This window comes from Pseudopodoces humilis, chromosome 4, assembly GCF_049639895.1.
Source record: "Pseudopodoces humilis isolate 2021_Gansu_Grassland_sample_001 chromosome 4, ASM4963989v1, whole genome shotgun sequence".
NCBI lineage: Eukaryota > Metazoa > Chordata > Aves > Passeriformes > Paridae > Pseudopodoces > Pseudopodoces humilis.
Window position 1 is genome coordinate 4499801 of NC_142203.1, and position 20623 is coordinate 4520423.

The following is a 20623-nucleotide window of genomic DNA, read 5'->3' on the forward strand; positions in this document are numbered from 1 at the left end:
CTTACCCTCAGCAGGAAACAGAGTGACTAGGCACCAAACTCAACAAAAGTCTGATTGTTGAGGCAAGTTTACCAGGCAAACAGCAAGCCCTGCAGGGGCTGCCCTCACTGTCAGCCTTGCCAAAGCAGGGTGGGATACACCCAGCAGTGCACATCATTCCCCCAAGTCCGTCTCCTACCCCTGGCTGCTCAATCCTGTGGACCTTTCCGACTGTGGCACCAGTTTGCAATGCCATGACACCAGCAGAAACCTTGCTTTTTTTAATACAAGGAACTAAAAAATGTCTTCCACACACATCTGATTCCGAAACGGTGACATCAGCACCAAATTTAGGAGCGGTGTGAATGCCTGCATCAAAAGAGTACCTGGATCTGCCTTCTTTTGTTAAAATAGCAAACAAGCAGCTCTGTCCCCAGAAATTAAGAGGAAACATAGATCTGTGAATCAGGCCCAGGGTGCCAGTGGAAAATTTATCATAAACCCCATTTTTTGGGGGGACACAAATATTTTTATTATTTATTTATTTATTTATTTTTATTATTTTATTATTTATTTTTTATTAAATATTTTTATTATATTTAAATAAATAAATATAAGAAGAAATTAAAACATTTAAATGTTTTATTATATAATTTATTATTTTATTATTAAAATTATTTTTAAAACTAACAAACTTAAAGTCAAATCTCAGGAAAACAAATGATAAGAAATCTGACTATTAATGATGACCATATATCAGACAAAGGAAGCAGGATGAGGGAGTCACTCCTACAGCACACTGGTATGAATTTAAAATATTTGTGGACTGAAATTGCATGCCATAGTTAAGAAAAAAAATCTGATTTAAGGTAAGTCTGTGACACTGTTTTAACATTAGAAATGAAAACTCAACCCGCAAAGAACTGTACTAATTACAAATGAGGTGATTATATGCAGCAGAAGTTTCTTAAATATGGAAAATTAACTCTTCTTGGCTTGTTAAGTCTCATGCATCTGACACGAGAGGTGCAAAAGTGGTGGGCTGCAATGTTTGCCTACTGAAATAATCCTTATTCTGTGGCCTGCATGCTTCTCTCCTACATGCAAACAGAGGGCTAACATGAATTCAGGAAGATATAAAGGTGCAATCCTTCACAAACAGCCAATTGTAATGGGCAAAGATTTTGCAGTGTGGAAACACCACAAGAAAAGTGTGGCTCAATGTCAAGCCGAGCGAGCTCTTCCTCAGTGCCAGCCCACGAAACAGCACTGCTAGCCCGTGGTTCTTCAGGAAACAAAAAAAAGCAAAAAAAAAGCAAAAAAAAAAGCAAAAAAAAGCCAGAACTTACTTGTGCCTGAAAGCAGAGACAAAGGAGCAATACTGGCAGCTGTACTTGTCTTCCCGGGCAAACATGGCCAGAGCCAAGTGACTCCTCTCGTGAGATCGCAGACCCTGCATAGACATCAAAACCCGGTCACACTGGCTGCAGTGGTAGCCCCCAGGCCTGGCTTCATCTTCCAGGGATGCTCCATATTCAGCTTCTGTAAATTCCACCATGCCAGGGTCTTTGGCTCCCTCAAAACCCTCCATCAAAGTTGTGTTTGAAGGATCTTCAGCTTCCTGCTAAAAAACACATATCCCCCCAAAGCCATCAATTCTCTCTCCCTTCTGCCCCTCAGTCTCTCCCCTGTGCTCATCAGACTTCTCACTGCATTATTTCTCTAAACACATCCCTACACAGACTCCACATCAATGGCTTTCTGAAAAAAAGACCTACTCCTGGGAGGGAAAAACATTAATTAAATATGTTATATACATGCATGCATATGTTTAAAAAAAAAAGAAAAAATCTCACTCCTTGATCAAGTTTGTGTCAGATCATCCAAAAAGACAAGAAATCCATCTTTCAATGGTCTTGCTGTGAGAATCTTCTAAACTTGATCAGGTAATAATTAGTAAGTTACAGGGAAGTTAACTTTAGTTTGTTTTGCTGTAGCTGACTGTAGCTACCCTGCAGACTAATAATACACTGTCTTACTCTTCAGTAGACTTTGTCCATCAGCGTTGAACTCTCAAGAAATGAGCTGGTACACTAAGACCCTAGAACCCTCTAAAAATATAGAGCAAACAGAAAAAGTCCTTTTTTTTTAACTCTCCTTCATAACTTCTCCATTTCTAACCAGAGCATGCATTTGTGCAGCTACTTAAATACCCTGTAAGAGGCACTTCCAGCACATTCTTTAGGCCATGGCTTTCAGCTTTTGTTCCCTGATTAAAGATTTTATTTACTCAAAAGGAAGCACTGACCCTACACAAGCATCACTTGAGAAGTGAGGAGAAGAGGGAAATTACTCTTAGGAGGGAAGCATCTGAATCTGTCAGGAGTAACAGGCAGGAAGGTCAGGAAAGTGGTAGGGCAATGAAAGCTGTCTCAGGTAGCATGAGTTAGGCTGTGGAGGACACGGCTTCCCCACAAAAAGCAGATTATGTCACCAAAATAGGCCTGTCAGTCAGGCAGCAGGAGCCTCTGACTGAGAGCCAATTCCCACAACCTTGGTGCACTTTCACTTCCCCTGCTAATAAGCATCCTGGAAATCAGACTTTGGAACGTCACCTCTCCTTGTGGATGTCACAGGAGGCACCACTTTCCACAGGGAGAAAGGAACAACACTTTTGCCCCTCATCACCTGCAAGGGAATCACTGGCTCAGCTGGCCACTGAGAGTTTTGTTTGGAGCCAGTGTGCAAATTCCATGTGGAAGGGTGTACCACAAGCAGCTTCGCACGTTTGTATGTGCACACTTCCTAAAATAAAAATCATACACACATATAGAAAAAAAAGAAAAACAAACAACTCTTTTTTGAGCTTAACTAAGCAGAAACATAGCCCATAAAGAAGCTGAGAGAAAGTTTCCTGCCCATAAACCAAGCCCTTTGGTCATCAGTGACATCAACTCCTTTGTGGCTGAGAAGAAATGAGAATTAAAGACTCTTCGTGCCCCTGGATCGAGAGTGAAAAAAAGTTAAAACATCTTGAAATGAACCAAATGCACTTCAGAAGCTTAGTGTTAGATTAAAACATCATGCTGAACCGGAATGCCCGGCTCAAAACCCATTCAACCTCACAAGAGCACTCCACAGGTTATCAACGAGGCGTTAACGCTGAACAATGCAAGCAGTTTCAGTCACTTTCAGTCACCTTTAAGGAATTCTTACCTTTACAGTGGCTGACACAGAAGAGACATTCCCGTACTGGACATGCTTGCGGAGGTGATTACAGATGGCTCGAAGTGTTGGATGGACTTCCACACAAAATTTGCATTTGTAGCCAACCACCTTCCTCTCCTTGAGTTTCGAAACATCTTCCAGGTGTCCAAAGGCCTGTTTGAGCACACAAGCATAAATCACTGAAGCAGGCTTTGTCACCTCGTTTTTAGGAGTGCAGACCAGACTTTAGACCTGATGTGATACTTGATGTCCAGAACTGCAAGGTAAATTTCCCCTGAGATCATTAATTCCTACAAAGTAAGTGGACAAGACATCTATGCAGAAGAAACACTCGGTTTATGGCTAACAGTGGTCCTCTAGAAAACCATGTCAGTTTGGCCTGAAACTGTGCCTCCTCCTCCTCCTCCACGACCCCAGAACCTCCCCAACTTCTCTGCAAAGCTTTTCCTACACAAGTGTGTTTTTTCAAACCGAAGCAGAAGGAAGGGGGTAAGTGGGCAAGAAACAGAGAAAAAAATTGGTCCTCTCCTTATGAGGCACTTGCCCAAAGCTCCTGCCACAAGACAGATTCATGTTATGCTAATCCTAAGCGCTCAATGAGAGGAAGGACTGAGAGAGAGAAGGTTGAGAAGAAAACTGATGTGTTATTCAGAGGATCATGGAAGAAGGGGGTGGGACATTTTGTAGAGGATCTGCAAGAAAGTACATGGCAGTCTTGCCACAAAAGAACAAGCGACTGTCAGACACAGATGGCCCTCCAGAAGTGTGGGAGGGAGGAAAGAAGATGAAGAAAATACTGAAGGAAGCGATAGGAAGGAACAAGGTTTCCTACAGAACCTAGGGAGACGTGGCGGATGGATGAGGAAATTAAAGCAGGATGTGTAATTGACTTATGGAGCTCACTGGCACTCTGAGTCACTCATTAGCCTGTGGTCATTTGGCTGTCCAAGAGAACATGCAAGTGGGCATTGGTGGGCTGCCTGGTGGGGAGCAGGGGGCAGAGAAAGAGACCAGACACACAAATCCTTACCCTCTCTTGTTTGAAATCTGCAAAAGCACCATCTGCATATTTCTGCTTGCTCAAAAGCTGCTTCCTTCTCTCCTGACGTTTGGCACGCTTCTGGAATTCCTCATTGTGACCATTCAAGTGTGCAGTCAGCTCTGCCGTGCTATGCAATTTTGTATCACAGTGTTTGCACTGGTAGACAGGGCTCTGAGAGCGGGTGCCACTTCCAAGTATGGAAAAGTCCCTCTTCAAATCCTTGCTGTGGTGGTCAGTGTAATGCATGCACAGCAGCTCTGCTGTGCTGAAGGACAGCTTGAAACATTTAATGCACCTGAAGGGAAGCCACTCAATTTCCTGAGCCTCAGCCTCCACCTCGGGCTTCTCAAAGTCGTTCCTCTCCTCGGCCGGAGCTGGTTTTTCGTGCTCATCAGCATACACAGCAGTGAAATATCCCCCCAGCTTGCTGGCATGCTGCTTCTTAGGGAAAACACCAGGGTGACGCTTCATGTAGTGGGACACGATGCCCTTCTTGCTGAAGGACTGGAAGGAACAGAGTGAGCACTTCTTCTTCTCTACAGCCCTCCTGAGCTCCTCGCTGAGCTGAGGAGTGTCATCCTTGGGAGGAGATGGAATGATCACTTTATTGGGTTTGTCGCTCACTGTCCTGGAGGCTGCCAGGCAGTGAGTGTAGTAGGCATCAATGTCGTGTCTTTTCTGGTAGTGTGCTGCAAGCCCTTTGCGGATGGGGTTGGTGTAGGAGCACAGAGCACACTTGAAGAGGTTGTTCTTGCCCTCTGGCTGCGCCCGAACGTTGTTATGCTTGATGCGGTAGTGTCTTGCTATCCCCTTCCGAGTGGAGCAGAAATATTTACAGAGCTGACACCGGAAAACTGTGTGAGACACTAAGTGAGAACTGGAGAAATGAGGCGCTGGCATGGAGACCTCTCCAACATCCTCAGCAGCAATTTCTGGGGAGGCCTTGATTTCAGTCACCATGTCTGGCTCCACTGAGGCAGACACCTTCGGTGGTGACTGGGCAAAAACATCAAACTCAGGTTGATTGTGGTATTTCTCATAGTGGATTTTCAGCTTCTCAAGGGTTCCGTGGGTGTAGGGGCAGAGTTTGCACCGGTAAGCACCATAGCCCTGCTTGAAAATCCTGCTTGTCTCTTCCACGTCGTTCTGAGCAATGTCAGTCGACTGCTCCACGTCATGCACAAAGTCCTCAGCAGTGACTTTGACTGACGGGTGCCGCTTCTGGTAGTGCGTGAGGACGCCGTGAATGCGTGTGTTAATGTATGGGCAGTGTCTGCACTTATACACGGCCCCTGGGTTAATGTCTATGTCCTGAGCAAAGTCTGCTGCCTTCACTTTCATGCCAGGATGCTTTTTGCCATAATGTGTCAGGAGGCCATGTAGGTTGTTGTACTCAGACTGGCACACTGTACACTGGTATGGAGTGGAGGAGATGGCAGGATTTGCAGAAGCCAGCTGGACAGTTTTTTCATGGGAAAGGCTGGGATCCTCTGTACACTCTGCATCCTGATCCATCTGTGGTGCCGCTATCTGGTCTTCAGAATCCATCCTGACCCCACCTTCATCAGGCTGTGGCATGGTTTTCTCAGCAGTATCCTTCTCCTTAATGATATCTAACAACACAGATTCATCTCCATTCATGGCCCAGGGGTGAAATGCTTGGTAGTGATTAGTAATATCCCAAATAGAAGATGCTTCAAAAATGCAGTCTCTGCATTTATAGGTCTTCATCTCTGTTGGCATCACCAGGGCAGGAGGGGAAGGATCGGGACCTGCCCAGAGTTTGGTTGCCATGTAGGTATAATCAACATAATGCTCAGGATGTCTCCTTTGGTAATGCACAAGCAAGCCACTCGGCTCTGTGTGTGAATAAATGCACCATTCACAGTGATAACCAGCTTCTATCAAGCCATCCAGAAACGCCCACCTCAGTATGGATGTCACCGTGGCCTTCAGATTCGGGTGGTCTTTCTTAATATGCTTCCTCAATGCATAGAAGTAAGGGGATGTGTAGCTGCACTGCCTGCACTTGAGGGCTCTCAGCTTGGACTTGTCCCGCTCGGTGCCGGAGGTGTGGGCGGGCAGGCTGCCAGCTGATTTCTTCTGGCCACGGTCACAAAGGCTCCTGATGGTGGCCGTGTGCTGCCTGATCACATCCGCGTTGGCTTTGAAGTCGCGATGCTTCTTCTGATAGTGGATGAGCACGCCCTTGACGGTCCGGTTCCCGTAATCACAGTGCTGGCAGAAGAACATTTCGTTCTCGGGAGGGTTCACGGAGGTCTCGGACCCGCCACGGCCCAGCTGCTGCATGGACACTGGTGGCCTCTGGATGCCAGGTGGCAGCTCCCCTGCCCGCATCATGGCCGCGGTCGGCGGGGCCTGCCTGATGTACTTGGCTGTGACCTTGATCTCCGGGTGCCTCTTTTGGTAGTGGACGAGCACCCCCACGACGGAGCGGTTGCTGTAGGAACAATGCTTGCAGTAGTAGAGCTCAGTGGAGAGCTCTGGGGGTGGTGGTGGGGGAGGAGGTGGCTGGGAAGCCAAGCCGGACAGTTTTGGGGAGATGGGAGCCCCCAGCTCAAAGGACATTTGAGCGAGGGCAGAGCCCCTGTCTACAGAGACTACACGCATGGTCTTCTGGATTCTGAAATATGAGGCCTTTTCTTCGGGGTGCTTTTTCTGGTAGTGCACCAAAACTGAATGCATGTTAGGGCTTGCAAATGAACACACATCACAGTCATAAACAACCACAGTGTTGACTGAAGGTTCCTTCTGATTTTCACATTCAGGACTGAAACTCTTGGTGGCACTTTTGTTAAAACCAGCTGGCACACCGGTCCCGCGAGCCACAGGGGTGGAGGTTGCCATAGTTTTTGGAGCAGAATTCAAGATCTCTCTCAGCGTCTGAGACTCTGTGTTCAGCCCTTCTTGCTGCTCAACGACATAGCTTGAAAATATCATTGCATTGTTAATTTTCACTGTGGGATGCATTCTTTGGTAATGTGGCATCAGGCTTCTAACATTTGGGCTTGTGTAAGAGCAGAAGCGGCAGCGGTAGATCAGATCGGAATGATCAAAGTTCAGTACATTCATAGCTTCAGGATGATGCTCTCCATAATGCTGCTGCAGGTCTTCAAAATTTGTGTAGTCAATGTAGCACTCCAGACACCGATACACTGCACTGTGATCATTGGGATCCAGGATGTACCTAAAGCTGAATTTAATGTAGGGATGCATTCGCTGGTAGTGGGTGCTAACACTCCTGGCAGATTTGTTGCTGAAATCACAGTGTTTACAATAATAAAGCCTGCCAGAGTCACTGAACTCCGAATTCTCATTGTTCTGGTCGGTACCATACATGTTGGACTGGCTGCCCAGAACAGAGGCATTAGGGCTCTGATGGTCCTTCATGCTGACAGCAGAGTAGTAGTCCTCCTCATCCTCAGACAAAGTGAGCTCAATCTCCGCCCCGTTGGTGGAATTGTAGTCGTGCTGCATGCTCCTGAAGCTCGCCTCCTTCTGGGAATCATTAGCCTCTCTGCCCCACATTTGCTGGGGTGCATAAGAACTGGAAACCTCTATCATTGGTTCTGTTTGCTCTTCTTCTCTGTCTAACTCCACCTCTATCTCCACCTCATTGTCCTCTTCCTCTTCCTCATCATCCTCTACATTAATCACAGCATCTTCCTGCTGTTTGTTTTGGCTGATCTTGCTCTGCAGGTTGCTCGCTATTTCATCAATTCTAGTTCTCTTTTTCACGGGAGAGAGATCTAAAGGGAAGTCATTTGAGACCTTCCTAGGGGCTTTTGCAACGAAGTTATTTTTAGATGAGAGCCCAAGAATGGAGGTCTGGCTCTTCTTCACGGTGCTGGCAGAGGGGTGAGCATCTGCCTCGCTCTCCTGCGGTGTGTTTGATGGTGGCCCATCGTATTTTGGCAAGTTGTCACAGAATGAATGCTTGTGCTGCTGATGAACTCTGAGGCCTTTCAAAGTGGTGGTGGAATAGTTGCACAATGTGCACTTGTAAGGATGCTGTGAATGGGGCTGGGGTGATTGCTGCTGCTGCTGCTGCTGCTGCTGTTGCTGCTGCTGTTGCGGTTGCTGCTGCTGCGGCTGCGGCTGCACAGGTTCCATCATCCCAGCTGACTTCCTGCCATTGATATTCCCACTCTCGTAAGACACCGTGCTGTCGGTCAGGGACGAGGCAATGCTCTCAGCCTGGGAGTTCATGGTGTCCCAGTCGGATGTTGTTCCTGTGTGACACTGCTTGTGGGCACCGAGCTTCAGAGAACTCTTGCAGGTGAAGGGGCACTCGTCACACTTGTACACAGCTGTCTTCCCAGACAGGTGGATGTTCTCGATGTGACGGGAAATACTTCGGCGGTGCATCGTCAGGAAAGGGCAGAAAGGACATTGGAACCTGTTCATGTATCTTCTGAAGGGAATTCCCTTTGTTTCCAATAGTTTGTTGCCATCAGATCCCATCAGCTGCTCTGCAGACATTCCTGAGGTCTGGTGATCCATGGAGTTTAAGCCATTCTCGCTGTCCATTTCATTTAGCTCTTCATCTGAGCTGGAGTCATTTAGCATACTGCTTGTTTCCAGGTCAGCAGAAGAATTCGTCATATCAGCAATTCCATAGCGGGATCTGTCAGACAAATTAACCATGCCCGAGTTGTGAGGTGACTTAGGCTTCATTTGAGGGTAAGACACAGAAGAAAACTTTGAAGATGTAGAAGAGTTGGGCCTGATAAGTGAATTGCCCATAGATCCCCTGAAGTTTGAGACATTAGCACTCGACATCTCACGTCCTGTTGTGTTCATGGACATGTAATTCGAGTTTGGAGAGGCACTCTGGGCACTCTTACTCTGCACCTCGGGTGCGCTGGTTCCGTCCTGCTGCTGCCTCAGGCTCGACAGGATTTTCACCATGCTGCGGTGCTTCTTCATCATGTGGTCACACCAGCGCTCCCTCCGAGGTGTCTGGTAGCTGCACCATTCACAGCAAAAGTTTCCCCTAGACTTGGTCAGGGGCTTGACCATCGACTCCAAAATGCTCCGCTCCACCACCTCTGCCGGCAGCTCCTTGCAGGGTTCCTGCACTGGCACAGAAGCAGACGTTGATTCAGACACAGCAGCAGCAGCAGCAGCAGCAGCAGAAGGAGCTGAACTCTCTTTCAGGTTGTTTTTGTGATACATTTTCTGGTGCTTAATAATCCTTGCACGCCTGGGTGACTTGTAGGTGCAGAACTGGCAACTGAAAACTTTACCAAACCCTTCATGCATCATGATGTTGTAATTTAGGGAACTAGAAGCTGGTGGCCCCACTGAGCTCCCCCCAGCCTGTGCTCCATGAACCTTCCGTGTGTGCTCTATGAGGAGGTTTTTGGAACGGAAGTAACGCACACAGAACTTGCACTGGAAAAACTTGCTGGTTGGTTTAGGATTTGGAGCCATATGTTGGCCATAGAAAGTCTGGCTCTGGCTATAGTAACTTCCAGTCCCCATCTGACTTGTTGCATTTTGCCCTAAAATGAGAATTAAGGTGTATATGTAAATCAATAAAATAAAAAAAGCTTTTCCTCCACCCACCCTGTATGGTTAAGAATGTAACCACATCCTGAACTGACAACAACCATTCCAGGATTCCCTCACTCACTTATGGTAGTATCTACAGACCTGGCAACGGTCAGAAAAGTGACCATTATGCATAATTTCTACATATAAATGATTGTGGTGTACAGTTTTGGGTGGATAGTTTCCAAAATTACCTTCTTGGGGGAAAAAAATAAAACTAGTTTCAGTATGAAAACTAACAAAAGCTGTAATTTTGAGGTGGTTCATGGTAGTAAAGGACAACCATGAAAAGCTGAAAATGAAAAATCAGTATGAAGAACCCCATGAAAAGAAGCTGGGAAACAGTACCATCCTCCATGCTTGCATTTGCAGGAAAAAAAAAAAAGCCATGCTCAGAACCAGCATGGCTGATGCTAGGTATCTGCTTTGCTGACATAGCCATAAAGATAATGCAAATGTTTAAACCACAACAAAGGCAGAAACTAAAAGACACTGAAATAAGACACATGGGAAATAGGGGGTAAGAGCTGAGATCTTAAAAGTTGAGATCAAACTTGGAGTTGAGCTTTACCTGCTATGTCATCTGCAATTGCGAATTCATCCTTTACAGAAGAAAATTCAACTTCAGTCTGGTTGCTAGCATTGATGGAACCAGACCGTGGCTGGTTAGGACTCTCCTCAGAGACATCAGTTGGCTGCAGAAAAGCAGTGTGAACATCCTGAATGTGAGCTTTTAGGTCTTCGTAAGATGGAGCTCGAAAATCGCAGCCATCACACTGCAGGACCTCCATGGTTCAGGATGATCTTTTACATTAGAAAAATCTGCAACAAATACAGGGGAAGGAGAGAAGAAGAAAAATATGAGTTTATAGCAGTGCTTTTGGAACAAATCCTGGAAACACCAAGGTAACACCAAGCTTTTGATGACTCAGTCACTTGCAGAGATTCCACAAACACAGCGGCGTGAAATTCAACCTTCCTTTACCCTATTAAGAAGCGTCTACTCAGATCCACAAGAAGTTCTATCCAGGTAGCTCACAAGCTGCTGACTCAACTCTATGAACAGTCAACTGTCTGACAAGTGACTACTGATCCAGTGGACTTTGTCCTCTTGGCTTTTCCACTGCATAGGGCTGTTATTCAGAATTTGGTCTTGTTCAAAGACCACAGCCCATGTGTAGAGAAATGGCACACTACTCCCAGTCATGCACTGGAATTTACAATCAGAAGACAGAGGCTTCTGCCTTCAGGAGACACACTCTAACCTTCCTGTAAGTTGCCAATTCCTGCCTCATTCACTACCATGCATCAAAAGCTTTCACAGGGAGAAATCTGCCTTTCCTCAAAGCATTCTATCTGCTCTGATATTGAAAACCTACACCTAACAGCAAGGTTAGATGCAGTTACCAAAGGCAAACCAAGGCAGAATAATTTGCTCTGCCCTACTTCCACTAAGCTTTTATGGACACCTCCACTCTTTCTAAAAATGTTTACAGTTTCATTTCAGTCTATTCTAGGGACAAGACCTTTCTGCTTTAGCAGTCTGGGAGATGGAGACAGCCAGAGGAAGAAAGGGATAGCAATAGGAATAACCATATTGAAAAAGTACAATGGAAACATGAGTTACAAAGACTCTAGAGTCATCCAAAAGCCCTGCATACCTTCAAGTACAAAGCAAGGTAAGATGCAGTGAAGAACGGCGGTTCAGTTGTGACAATTAATCCTTCAACAGAAGGTTGCACTGCCATGAAGGACAGGAGACACAAAGCACAAGCTGAACAAAAGACTTAGACCCTCCTACCCTGTGCAGTGCTTAGGCACAAGAGCTATCTATCTTCCTATGCTAATACAGCAATTGCATCCTTAAGCTTCCATGCATGTGCTGAAAAAGGATGACAAACGGAGCATTTCAGAGGTCCAAGACACAACAGCAGCCCACAGCAATCTAAATTCCCCATGTTTCTTTTATGTGGAGTATGAAGGAAGCAACCTACAAAGTGAGGAGAAAGCTCCAAAGCATTAAGGCACAGGAACAAGAGAGGGTACTGCACCAGGATTTTAGATGAAAGAGTGCTTCTTCTGGTAGCCTGCTAAAATAAACTTCTAGCAAGTCAAATTCCGGACAGTCTGAGCACAAAGGCTCTCCACATATTTACCTACATTACTTTGCAGGCTGCACTGTGTCCTTTCTCTCCCCCCACTCCCTCTCACCACCAATAAAGAAAATGAACGCTGCACCAGCTTCTTTTCAGCTAACAAAGTTACAATAATCGAGATACTCAAGCTTTTATGTGCAAGCACCAGACCAAATTGTGTGGAAGAGGTTGCTATCTGCTCTGGATCAAATTACAGCAGAGAGTGAAGCCCCACCCCACGTCTCCTTTAGCACAGTCCATTAGACCTGAAAACAAATTTTTCCATGGAGCAGACGACTCCTGCATTTAGAGCACTTCACAGAAAAGCAGATCATCCAGTTTTCACTACCCATCCCCCAAGCTTAGTCCTTTCATCTCAGCCAAACAAGCCACAGCTCTACTGAATGTGTTTATCACACTTTCAAGAGATATGAGCCCCTGCGTCACTGAAGCTTTAAGACTCACTAAGCTGCCCTAGTCCTCTGAGCTTTGGGAGCAGCCATTTTAGCTCAGACAACTCCTGCACTCAGAGCCTCAGAGCTTCTTGCCTGTGCACAACATGGCCTCACTTATCTCAGCTTCAGCTCAAGCACACCAGCCTTTTTTTTTCTTTCTTTTCCTCTCCCCCCCTCCCTTTCTTAAACTCCTCCTCCTTAGGTGATGATTTAAAAATCACCATCTCCCAGAATCACATCTCCCTTTCTCCTGGCATGGTCTGCCCTCCAAATCGTGTCGCTGCTCTCCCCCTGTGCCCTCCTCAGAGCTGCACCTTCTCTCCTTCAGCAGAAGGCTTGGGTTTCCCCAAACCATCTCCTCAGGGTTGGCTTCCCCTGTCCCATGGATGACAAAATGTGGCGGTTCGCTCCACAAACGCTGCATTCACAGCATCAAGACACTGGTCCAAGCTGTCCTACAGGCAGAGGCGACACGCAGCTGAGCCTCCCAGGAGCAGGAGGAGCAGGAGGAGCAGGAGGAGGAGGAGGAGGAGGAGGAGGAGGAGGAGGAGGAGGCGCGGGGGAGTGAGGGGGGACAGCAGGCGGGAAGCCTCCAGCCGGGCCTGTCCCTGGGGAGCTCTCCTGCTTGGCGCAGAAGACACACCACCCCACTCCCCTGCCAGATTCCAAAGTCTAATGACCTTTGTTAATCACCACCCAGCCTGTCTGCATCAGCAAACCCTGCCAGCAGACACACCCTTCACACAAAGGCTGTAGCTATGCCTTTTAAGAGAGGTTCTCTGAAAGCTCCATTGTGTGGAAGAGATGAAAAACAACGCGCGAACAGAAAAATCTCACTCTTCCCTCCCCTCAGCCCTCCCCCTCCTCAGCCCCCCGAAAACTTCAGACCTTTTAGAAACATCACCGCAAAACGCTCCCTTTTGGAAAGCTCTGTCTCTTTTGGAAAACTTCCGGCCAGCTTACGAAATAGAAAACCAGAAGGGAGACCAACGCTGAGGAAATGAAAAAAAGACAATCCTGGCCGCTTCAAGAGGTGAAAACCACCACCATCTTCATCCATTTCCAGCACACGCTGCTACTTGGAGAATGCACCCTTAAAGATGCTGGTTGCTCTCTACACAGGCTTAAACCAACCATTGTGTTGAGAGGTATCATTAATAGCTGATGCTATTAATAGTATAAAATTAATTATATTAATATATATTCTATTAATATATATTAATAATATTTAATTAATAGCTGATTACAAAGCTGATGGAGACTCTGTAATGGGTTCCAGCTTGGATGTCAGCAGGATCTGCACCAAAAAGGCAGCACAAAGTCCAAGAAGAGGTTAATCCTACTGCTTCTCATGAGGATATCAAACATCAGGTACAGCTGAGCGGACTTCAGTGTGATGTTTTCACCATGCATCACCTGCTGAGAGCAGGATGAAGCGTTCTGTAAGGGATTCTGCTCTACCATTTCCATGTTCTTCTTTAAAATCCTGCCATTGCGTAAGGGCCGAAAACACACACTGCTAGTCTGAGCTCATATATCAAAAGGAACTGTAACACAACGTGCATCTTTCTTCTTTTTTGTCCACCTGGGACATGACACCGGGAGAGACTCACCCACTGAGCAGCAAAGACCATTTTCAAGTGCAGATGTTAATACACTGGCAAGACACATCCCAAGGCACAGAGACAAAGCAAGGTTCACACGTCTCCATCACGGCCAGCTAAGCTAACACATTCCATAACCTTTTGCATTTTCACTAAGAAAATTTAGAGGTGAATGGAGGTGGAGTAAGACAGGAGTTACCGAATCTAGTAACTCAGCAGCAGAAGTGTGGGAAGAAAAACCTGAAGCAACCAAACAAAACCACCATTAAATTAATCCATAAATCCCAGAAGCCCTTGAACATATTCACAAGCAATCTCTTGAGACCACATTGCCTATAAATAATATTTGACTTCTAAAATACCCTTACTAATGCAATGCTAACCTCACAAAACATAATTAAAATGCCATTGCCTGGCTAATTTGCATTTACAACCTCTTCTTAAATACAGGACCTTAATGCTTAAATATGGATGTATTCTTATTTTTCTTATGAGCTAAAAGCTTTCAAAACATTGGGCAATTGAGATTCTCAAAGCCACCATTTTAAAGACACAAGGTGGTCTCAAATCGTCTGCAGAATCCTTCTCTATGCTCATAAACGCCCGAGAACATCTGAGACACAGTTGTATTAGATTTTGAGGTTTTTAAAAATCCAAAACAAAAGATAATTGTGCTTGTTGAACAACAGTAATTACAGAATTTGGCAGCAGCCAAAGTAGTACAAATCGTTATGTTTAAGTTTGGTTTTAAAACTTCAAAATACAAAATTAATTGAGAAGCCCAAGGCACTGACCTCAAAATTGAGCTTCTGTGGTTTGACTACCCATCCGTTATATTTTGAGATGGAATCAGCAGAGCTTCTGCAAGTTAAGAATATGCACATGCACAACCACAACTAAAAAGGTCAGTCAGACCACACAACGCTCCGTGAGCTTCCAGCTCAGCATTAGTAACAATGCATGTGGAACAAAGGCATCTCCAGCTCTCCAGCCCTTCCTCTGGTCAGATGATCAGAGGCAACTTCATCCCTACATTACACAACTCACAGGTTGAACTCACAGCTTTCATTTTACTCAGTGAAAAAAATGGAGCTGAAGAGAAAATTTCTTCCCCCAAGCATGGACCAAGGAAGTGGTTGAGTCAACCCCAGTGGCGGTATTTAAAAGATGTGTGGATGCGTACCTTGGGGGCATGGTTTAGTGGGTGAACATGAGAAGTGCTGGCTGATGGTTGGACTCCATGGTCCTCCAGGTTTTTCCAGTCTTCCCCACCCTTCCAAAAATTAACTACCAAACACCACAGAAATGAACTTTGCTGGCATGTAATTACAGATAAGACAAGTTTTCAAAATTCCCATGAGTAACACCTCAGGCATTTTTCCTTGCTAGAGAAGCCTGGGTTTTATACCAGTGCCTACAGCTGTGCTGAGGACCTTCCAGCTCTGCTGCCTGGGCTCCTGGCCAGGTTCAGCCCATGTACAGTGCAGCTGCTGCTCTGATCTTTGGATTTGGGGTTTTGGGCTTTTTTTTTTTCCCTGATTTTTTCTTCTTAAACACTTTTTATAGTATAAAATCACAACAGCAAAAATTAGGACTAAACAAATAAAATCATAGGAGTAATGCAAAAACTTACACGTGTGAGAAACTGGAAACCTGAAGGTTATTCCAACTGGAGGAAACCAGCCTCATGTTTCATTTATGAAAGGAAACCCCATAATTAATTAAGAATTCAGAGAATAAATTCAACTCTCAACTACAGTCAGGTAAACCTACTCAACTCATGGGTCTTTTTCAATGACTGAATTCCAGTCAATCTATTGGAATTCTTGGTTAAGGACTGTCTGTCTTTGCAGTTACTTCTCTGAGCTGGTACCAACATAAACTAAACTAAAATACCTTTTTTTTTTTTTTTTTCCACTTTTTTCCCTTTTCAGTCTGATACAAGTGGGTTTTGATAGAACTCCATGGGCTGAGTTGCAACTCTACTATATACTTACTTTGTGGTTCATATTTTCTTGTAAAGGAGTTAATGATAAAACTTCATCCCTGGTTACAGCTTTAATTACCAGTATCTCAGTATATCCAGTATTGGGTTGTTTGTTCTATTCCAAAACTCAACAGTTAAGGACATAAGAGATACATTAGCTGATGCCTGTGATTCCATTCTTCCAGTAAATATTTTCCTCGATTTACATGGAAATGTGTATCAAAATGCAAGGTATTTTCAGGAAGAACTTTACTATTGGAGATTCATTACAAATCACTAGTAAAAACAATCTAAACTGAGAAGATATAAACTCATTTTCTTCCCAAAATGTCCTTATCCAGCTACTCAGAAGAGTGTTTGAACCTGAAGTGGGTTTCAGATCTGATTCCACAACAGTAGGTCTTCTACACATTCTTTGTACATTGTCTTCCAAACTTTTCAGAAATCCCCTGTCATGGAAAATAGGATGGCCAGCTTTGCTGATCTCCCCATACAGTTGATATTTATTTATTTATGTTCCTGAATACAGACATGTAACATACTCAATACCACACTCAACCTATCACAGCTTGCAAAACCTACATTTAAAAAAAAATATAAACCACATTATTCTTAAAGCTCATGGAAGAGATGAATCTCATTGCTACCAGAAGCACGATTGGGTTTTCTTTTTTTTTTTCATTAGTTCAAGAAAACAAGGGTTCATGGAACCTCTCACATAAATGAGATGAAATGGGTCCAAATGATGGATACACTGGTGTCAACTCAACTGGTATTCCCTTGCCTATGACTTCTCAAAAAATGGGGGTGGAAAAAAGTCAAAACAAATTTAAAAAATCCAAAACGCCAGAAAAATATGCTTATTGAATATTAATACCTATTAGCCATCTCACTCTAAGACCACAGCAGAATAAAGGCACACCATGAATTTTAGAAGAAGGTGTGAAAGGAGAATCACAGACAGCGGCATCTATTAGTCTGCTACTGCTGGGGCTCTACTGATTCAATCTACCTAAGTGCTGATGACTCCTTCTTTTCTCACAGATAATGTTTCTTCTCTTACTTTCTGTCCTGGGGTCTACATATATATCTGTTCTGTTTAAAAAAATACATTAAGAGGCCATCTCAATGCTGAAGTATACTTTCAAACTTCAAACTTTTGAAATAAAAGCAGGTTGCAAATAAAATGCCACGATCTTATTAAACTACAAACTTAAGATTTCATACAAATTACAATTATGGCTTTTTTTGTCCCTCTTTCCTCTGGGTTAGCTGTGAGGCAGTACATGAAACAGAGCATAGGCAACAGAGTCTGAGGATAAAGAACTTCCCTGATGAGAAAGGCTCTCAAACATTAAATACTCTAAGCAAGGCTAGGATGGGTTCTTCTGATCTTCTGAATTACTTTCATGGCAAGTTATTAATCCCTACAGAATTCAGAAAGACACTAAATATATATATGAGAATCTGAACAACTGGATGGCCAGAGCAGGACTTTCTCCCTTACTCCCTTACTTAATTTGCTGCACAAAACTAGTCTAGAAAACTAGTTTAAGAGGGAGGTGAAACAGCATGGGGCAAAGATTTAGAACAGAAGTGTGGTTTTGCCACTTGCTTCCCGTACTCACAGGACATGAGCCAAGTCATTCACCTCCTCGGCACAACCCAGCCTCTCAAAGCTCTTCTCCACAGACACACGTGTTCAAGAGGCAACTGGGCTGGCCCAGCCGAGGAAAACAGACACCAGAGCCAAGCAGCTTGGCTTTTGTACCCTGCTCATTAGTGGTCCCCATATGGCACAATGGAACTGAATGCACTGGGGTCTGGGGTTTCTATTTCCAGCCAAGAGTGTACTGTTAATTACCTCGAGTAGTGCTGCTGCTGAGAGTCAAGAAAGAGGTGCAAACCCTGGTGTATACTGAGTTGTGAGAGAGAGAAAGAAAGAGAGGGAGATGTCAGTAGGTGGTGCTGAAGAACACAGCAGTGCCCGGGCACTCCAGAAACAACCTAATCCCTTCTCATGCATTGCAAATACCTTCCAGGAGCTTTCACACAAAGGATGCATTACCAGCCTCGCCCTGGAAGGAGCAGGCTCCTCAGCTTGGCACAGCCCCAGCAAAGATCTTTTCCTTGCCAAGAAAAGTCAGAGCTGTTTCAAAGGGGGTCCTGCCAGTGGCAAATCAAATATGACAAACTCCACCACATACCCCGCTGGACCGTGGACTGAAAGAACAGTCACAAAGTCGTGTCTGAAGAGAGAAGAGATCATCTCCCGATAGCCATCTGCCCTTAGAACACCCTCCAGTGCCTCTGGAAGTCATCTTGCCATTCACCCTGAACTCCATGCTCCACTCCATGGTCACTGGCAGCGCTGTGGCTGGTGAGCTGCAAGCTTTAAAGAGGACCAAATCTCAGTTTGCAAGAAGCACAGTATTTTTACAGAGGTTAAATACAGCTTTATAAACTGGTGACAGAGCTAAACCATGGGAAAACAGAAACTGCTGGATTATTTTAGGAGCCACAGAATTTTAATCTTAAGAGATCTGAGATTAGACCAGTCAACACAGCTGGTTTAAAACACATGCAGGCACTCTGAGTGGAGTCTCAGAGGTGAAAATCAAGTCACTAGCACACAGAAACCACAAATACGAAGGGCAAAGCTCTGCTTTGGGCCTCCAACTGAAAAAATGTGACGCCAAACAAAGTCAGAATATCACCAGTTTAAAAAATGTATGTGAAAAGTTGTTTTTCTGGACTCATGTTCCTCCTTTAAGTGCAGAAACTGAACTGGACCTGATGTAGCCGCAGTGACAGAAATTGAACTTGGCTGGTGAGAGGAGTAATCTTCCAGCCAGACATCACTTCCCTAATTTGGCACCCCATTACCCTGTTTGGTCACTCAAGACTCAGTGAGAGAAGTTCACAGGGCAGTTGGGAACCAAAGGAGCATTGCCTGGATCAGATCCAAGCGAGCCATAGCCCTCTGCCTTTCATCACCTGTGGGAGTTCAGCTTTGTAAAGACCCTGGGGAGTACGGAGCCTCAGTTCATCCAGAGATCTTGCATGCTCCAGAGGTACTTTAAAAGTACAAGAGAGCATGTGGAGAGGATGGAAAAGGACATTGAGAGGAATGGTTTTAACCCCATAAAACCAATGTTCGTGCTCTGTACCAGACAGAAAAACTGAGTGCAACAGCACACCACCTCATGCAAACCCAAACCCACCTCATGCCTAACTCCAATTATAAAGCAAGATCCACTGCTGAAACCCTGCTGGAGGGTAAGAAAGTGCTGATTAACAAAGCCTAAAGATTGTCCAGCTCTGCCAGCCTACCTCTCAGAAGCACATGTTTGTTTGAGGACCACCACTGACACCCTGGCTATTTTAACACTGCCTTTGTCTCCAGCTATCCCTCCCCTTCCCCCAGGCTTTCTGCTATACTTGACATTTGCAGGGCAGCAAGCAGAAGCTTCTCCGTCCGCCAGTTCATTTCCTCAGGTAATACAAATCCATCACTGACCCATTTATAATACCAGACAGAATACACAGTTTTATTTGCCCAGTGACTCACATGCAGTATGGCAGCCAGCATCTCTGCCCCAGGTAAAAGAGCATATACTTTTCCAGCACTTGACAGATCTCAGACCAGTGATTACCATTAGGCTGACACCTACCCCGCCCAACAGTTCTTTTCCACCTGGGCAAGTGAAGGTCCTCTGCCTGTTTCGTGGTGGTGGCACCAAGATGCTGGTCCTGCCAGCTGAGAAGGGATGCTGCCGAAAAGGAGGAACAACTTGCTGCTAACACGCTGCCCGAAATGCTTTCTCCCAACCAACTTCTATAGGTAAGAGTCCTTCAGATTGCATGTTGAGATGCATTATGAGTGCAGTATCCTGGGTCCAAATTAGAACCTTGCTCCCCACCCTTCAGCCCCCATTTTCACTCTCATTCCTTCCAGGAATCAAATTTTTGCAGTTGGTGTGATAATACAAAGCTCAAGTACAAAATACTTAAAGTAGCGCTCTGGCTCATTATCATAATCATTAATGTGATACATAGATGGCAGACATTCTCTAGGAGAAACCAAGTGGAACATCTACAGTTCATCATCAGCACTTCAGGATGTGGGAAAAGGGAATTCTGTGATTAAAAAAAAGTGATCTTGCAATTATGGATCACAACACTTGTAAATCGACCAGGTTTACTGAAAGTTCTCCAGCCAGGAAGTGTTTAAATCAAAGAGGAATTAGAAACTATTACTTTAAAACCAGAAAAAAACTGTTAGTCCCGATATGTAAAAAAATATATACTTTGTTATGCAGGTAATAATTAAGAACAATCTCCTACACAAAAATTAAAAAAAAAAAAAACACAACCAACCTCTTGTTCACCTTATTTCATGTCTTTCCAGTAATAAACATCTCATGCCTCTGACTACTATGGATGCATTCAAATTAAGGAGAAATTTAGTATTATAGCTCAGTTGTATCAAAAACTGTAAGAGATTGAAGTTCCTAATAGAGTTCTTCTGTCCTAGTTTAATCCTTTTTGCTTTAAACAAGCTGTTTGAGGGTCAGCCACTGACATCCAATTTCTTCTTCTTCTTCTTCCTAAGA

The 20623-nt window shown here is 44.8% G+C and overlaps 1 protein-coding gene across 5 annotated transcripts in view; it reads right to left on the bottom strand.

Annotated features, from left to right (window-relative positions):
* ZNF462 (zinc finger protein 462) overlaps window positions 1-20623 on the bottom strand; it is an 89109-nt gene that overhangs the window by 39207 nt on the left and 29279 nt on the right. For 2 of the 5 annotated variants that reach the window (XM_088054326.1, XM_005532224.3), the window contains exons 2-5: window positions 10398-10648; window positions 4238-9777; window positions 3196-3360; window positions 1329-1432 (exon numbers count right to left, since the gene is read on the bottom strand). In XM_088054326.1, the coding sequence (XP_087910452.1) occupies window positions 1329-1432; window positions 3196-3360; window positions 4238-9777; window positions 10398-10617 (6029 nt within the window). In that variant the 5' untranslated portion in view covers window positions 10618-10648. Of the gene's footprint in view, window positions 1-1328; window positions 1604-3195; window positions 3361-4237; window positions 9778-10397; window positions 10649-20623 lie in introns of all 5 variants that reach the window. The other 3 variants (XM_014260811.2, XM_088054325.1, XM_014260813.2) reach the window with 2 other exon arrangements.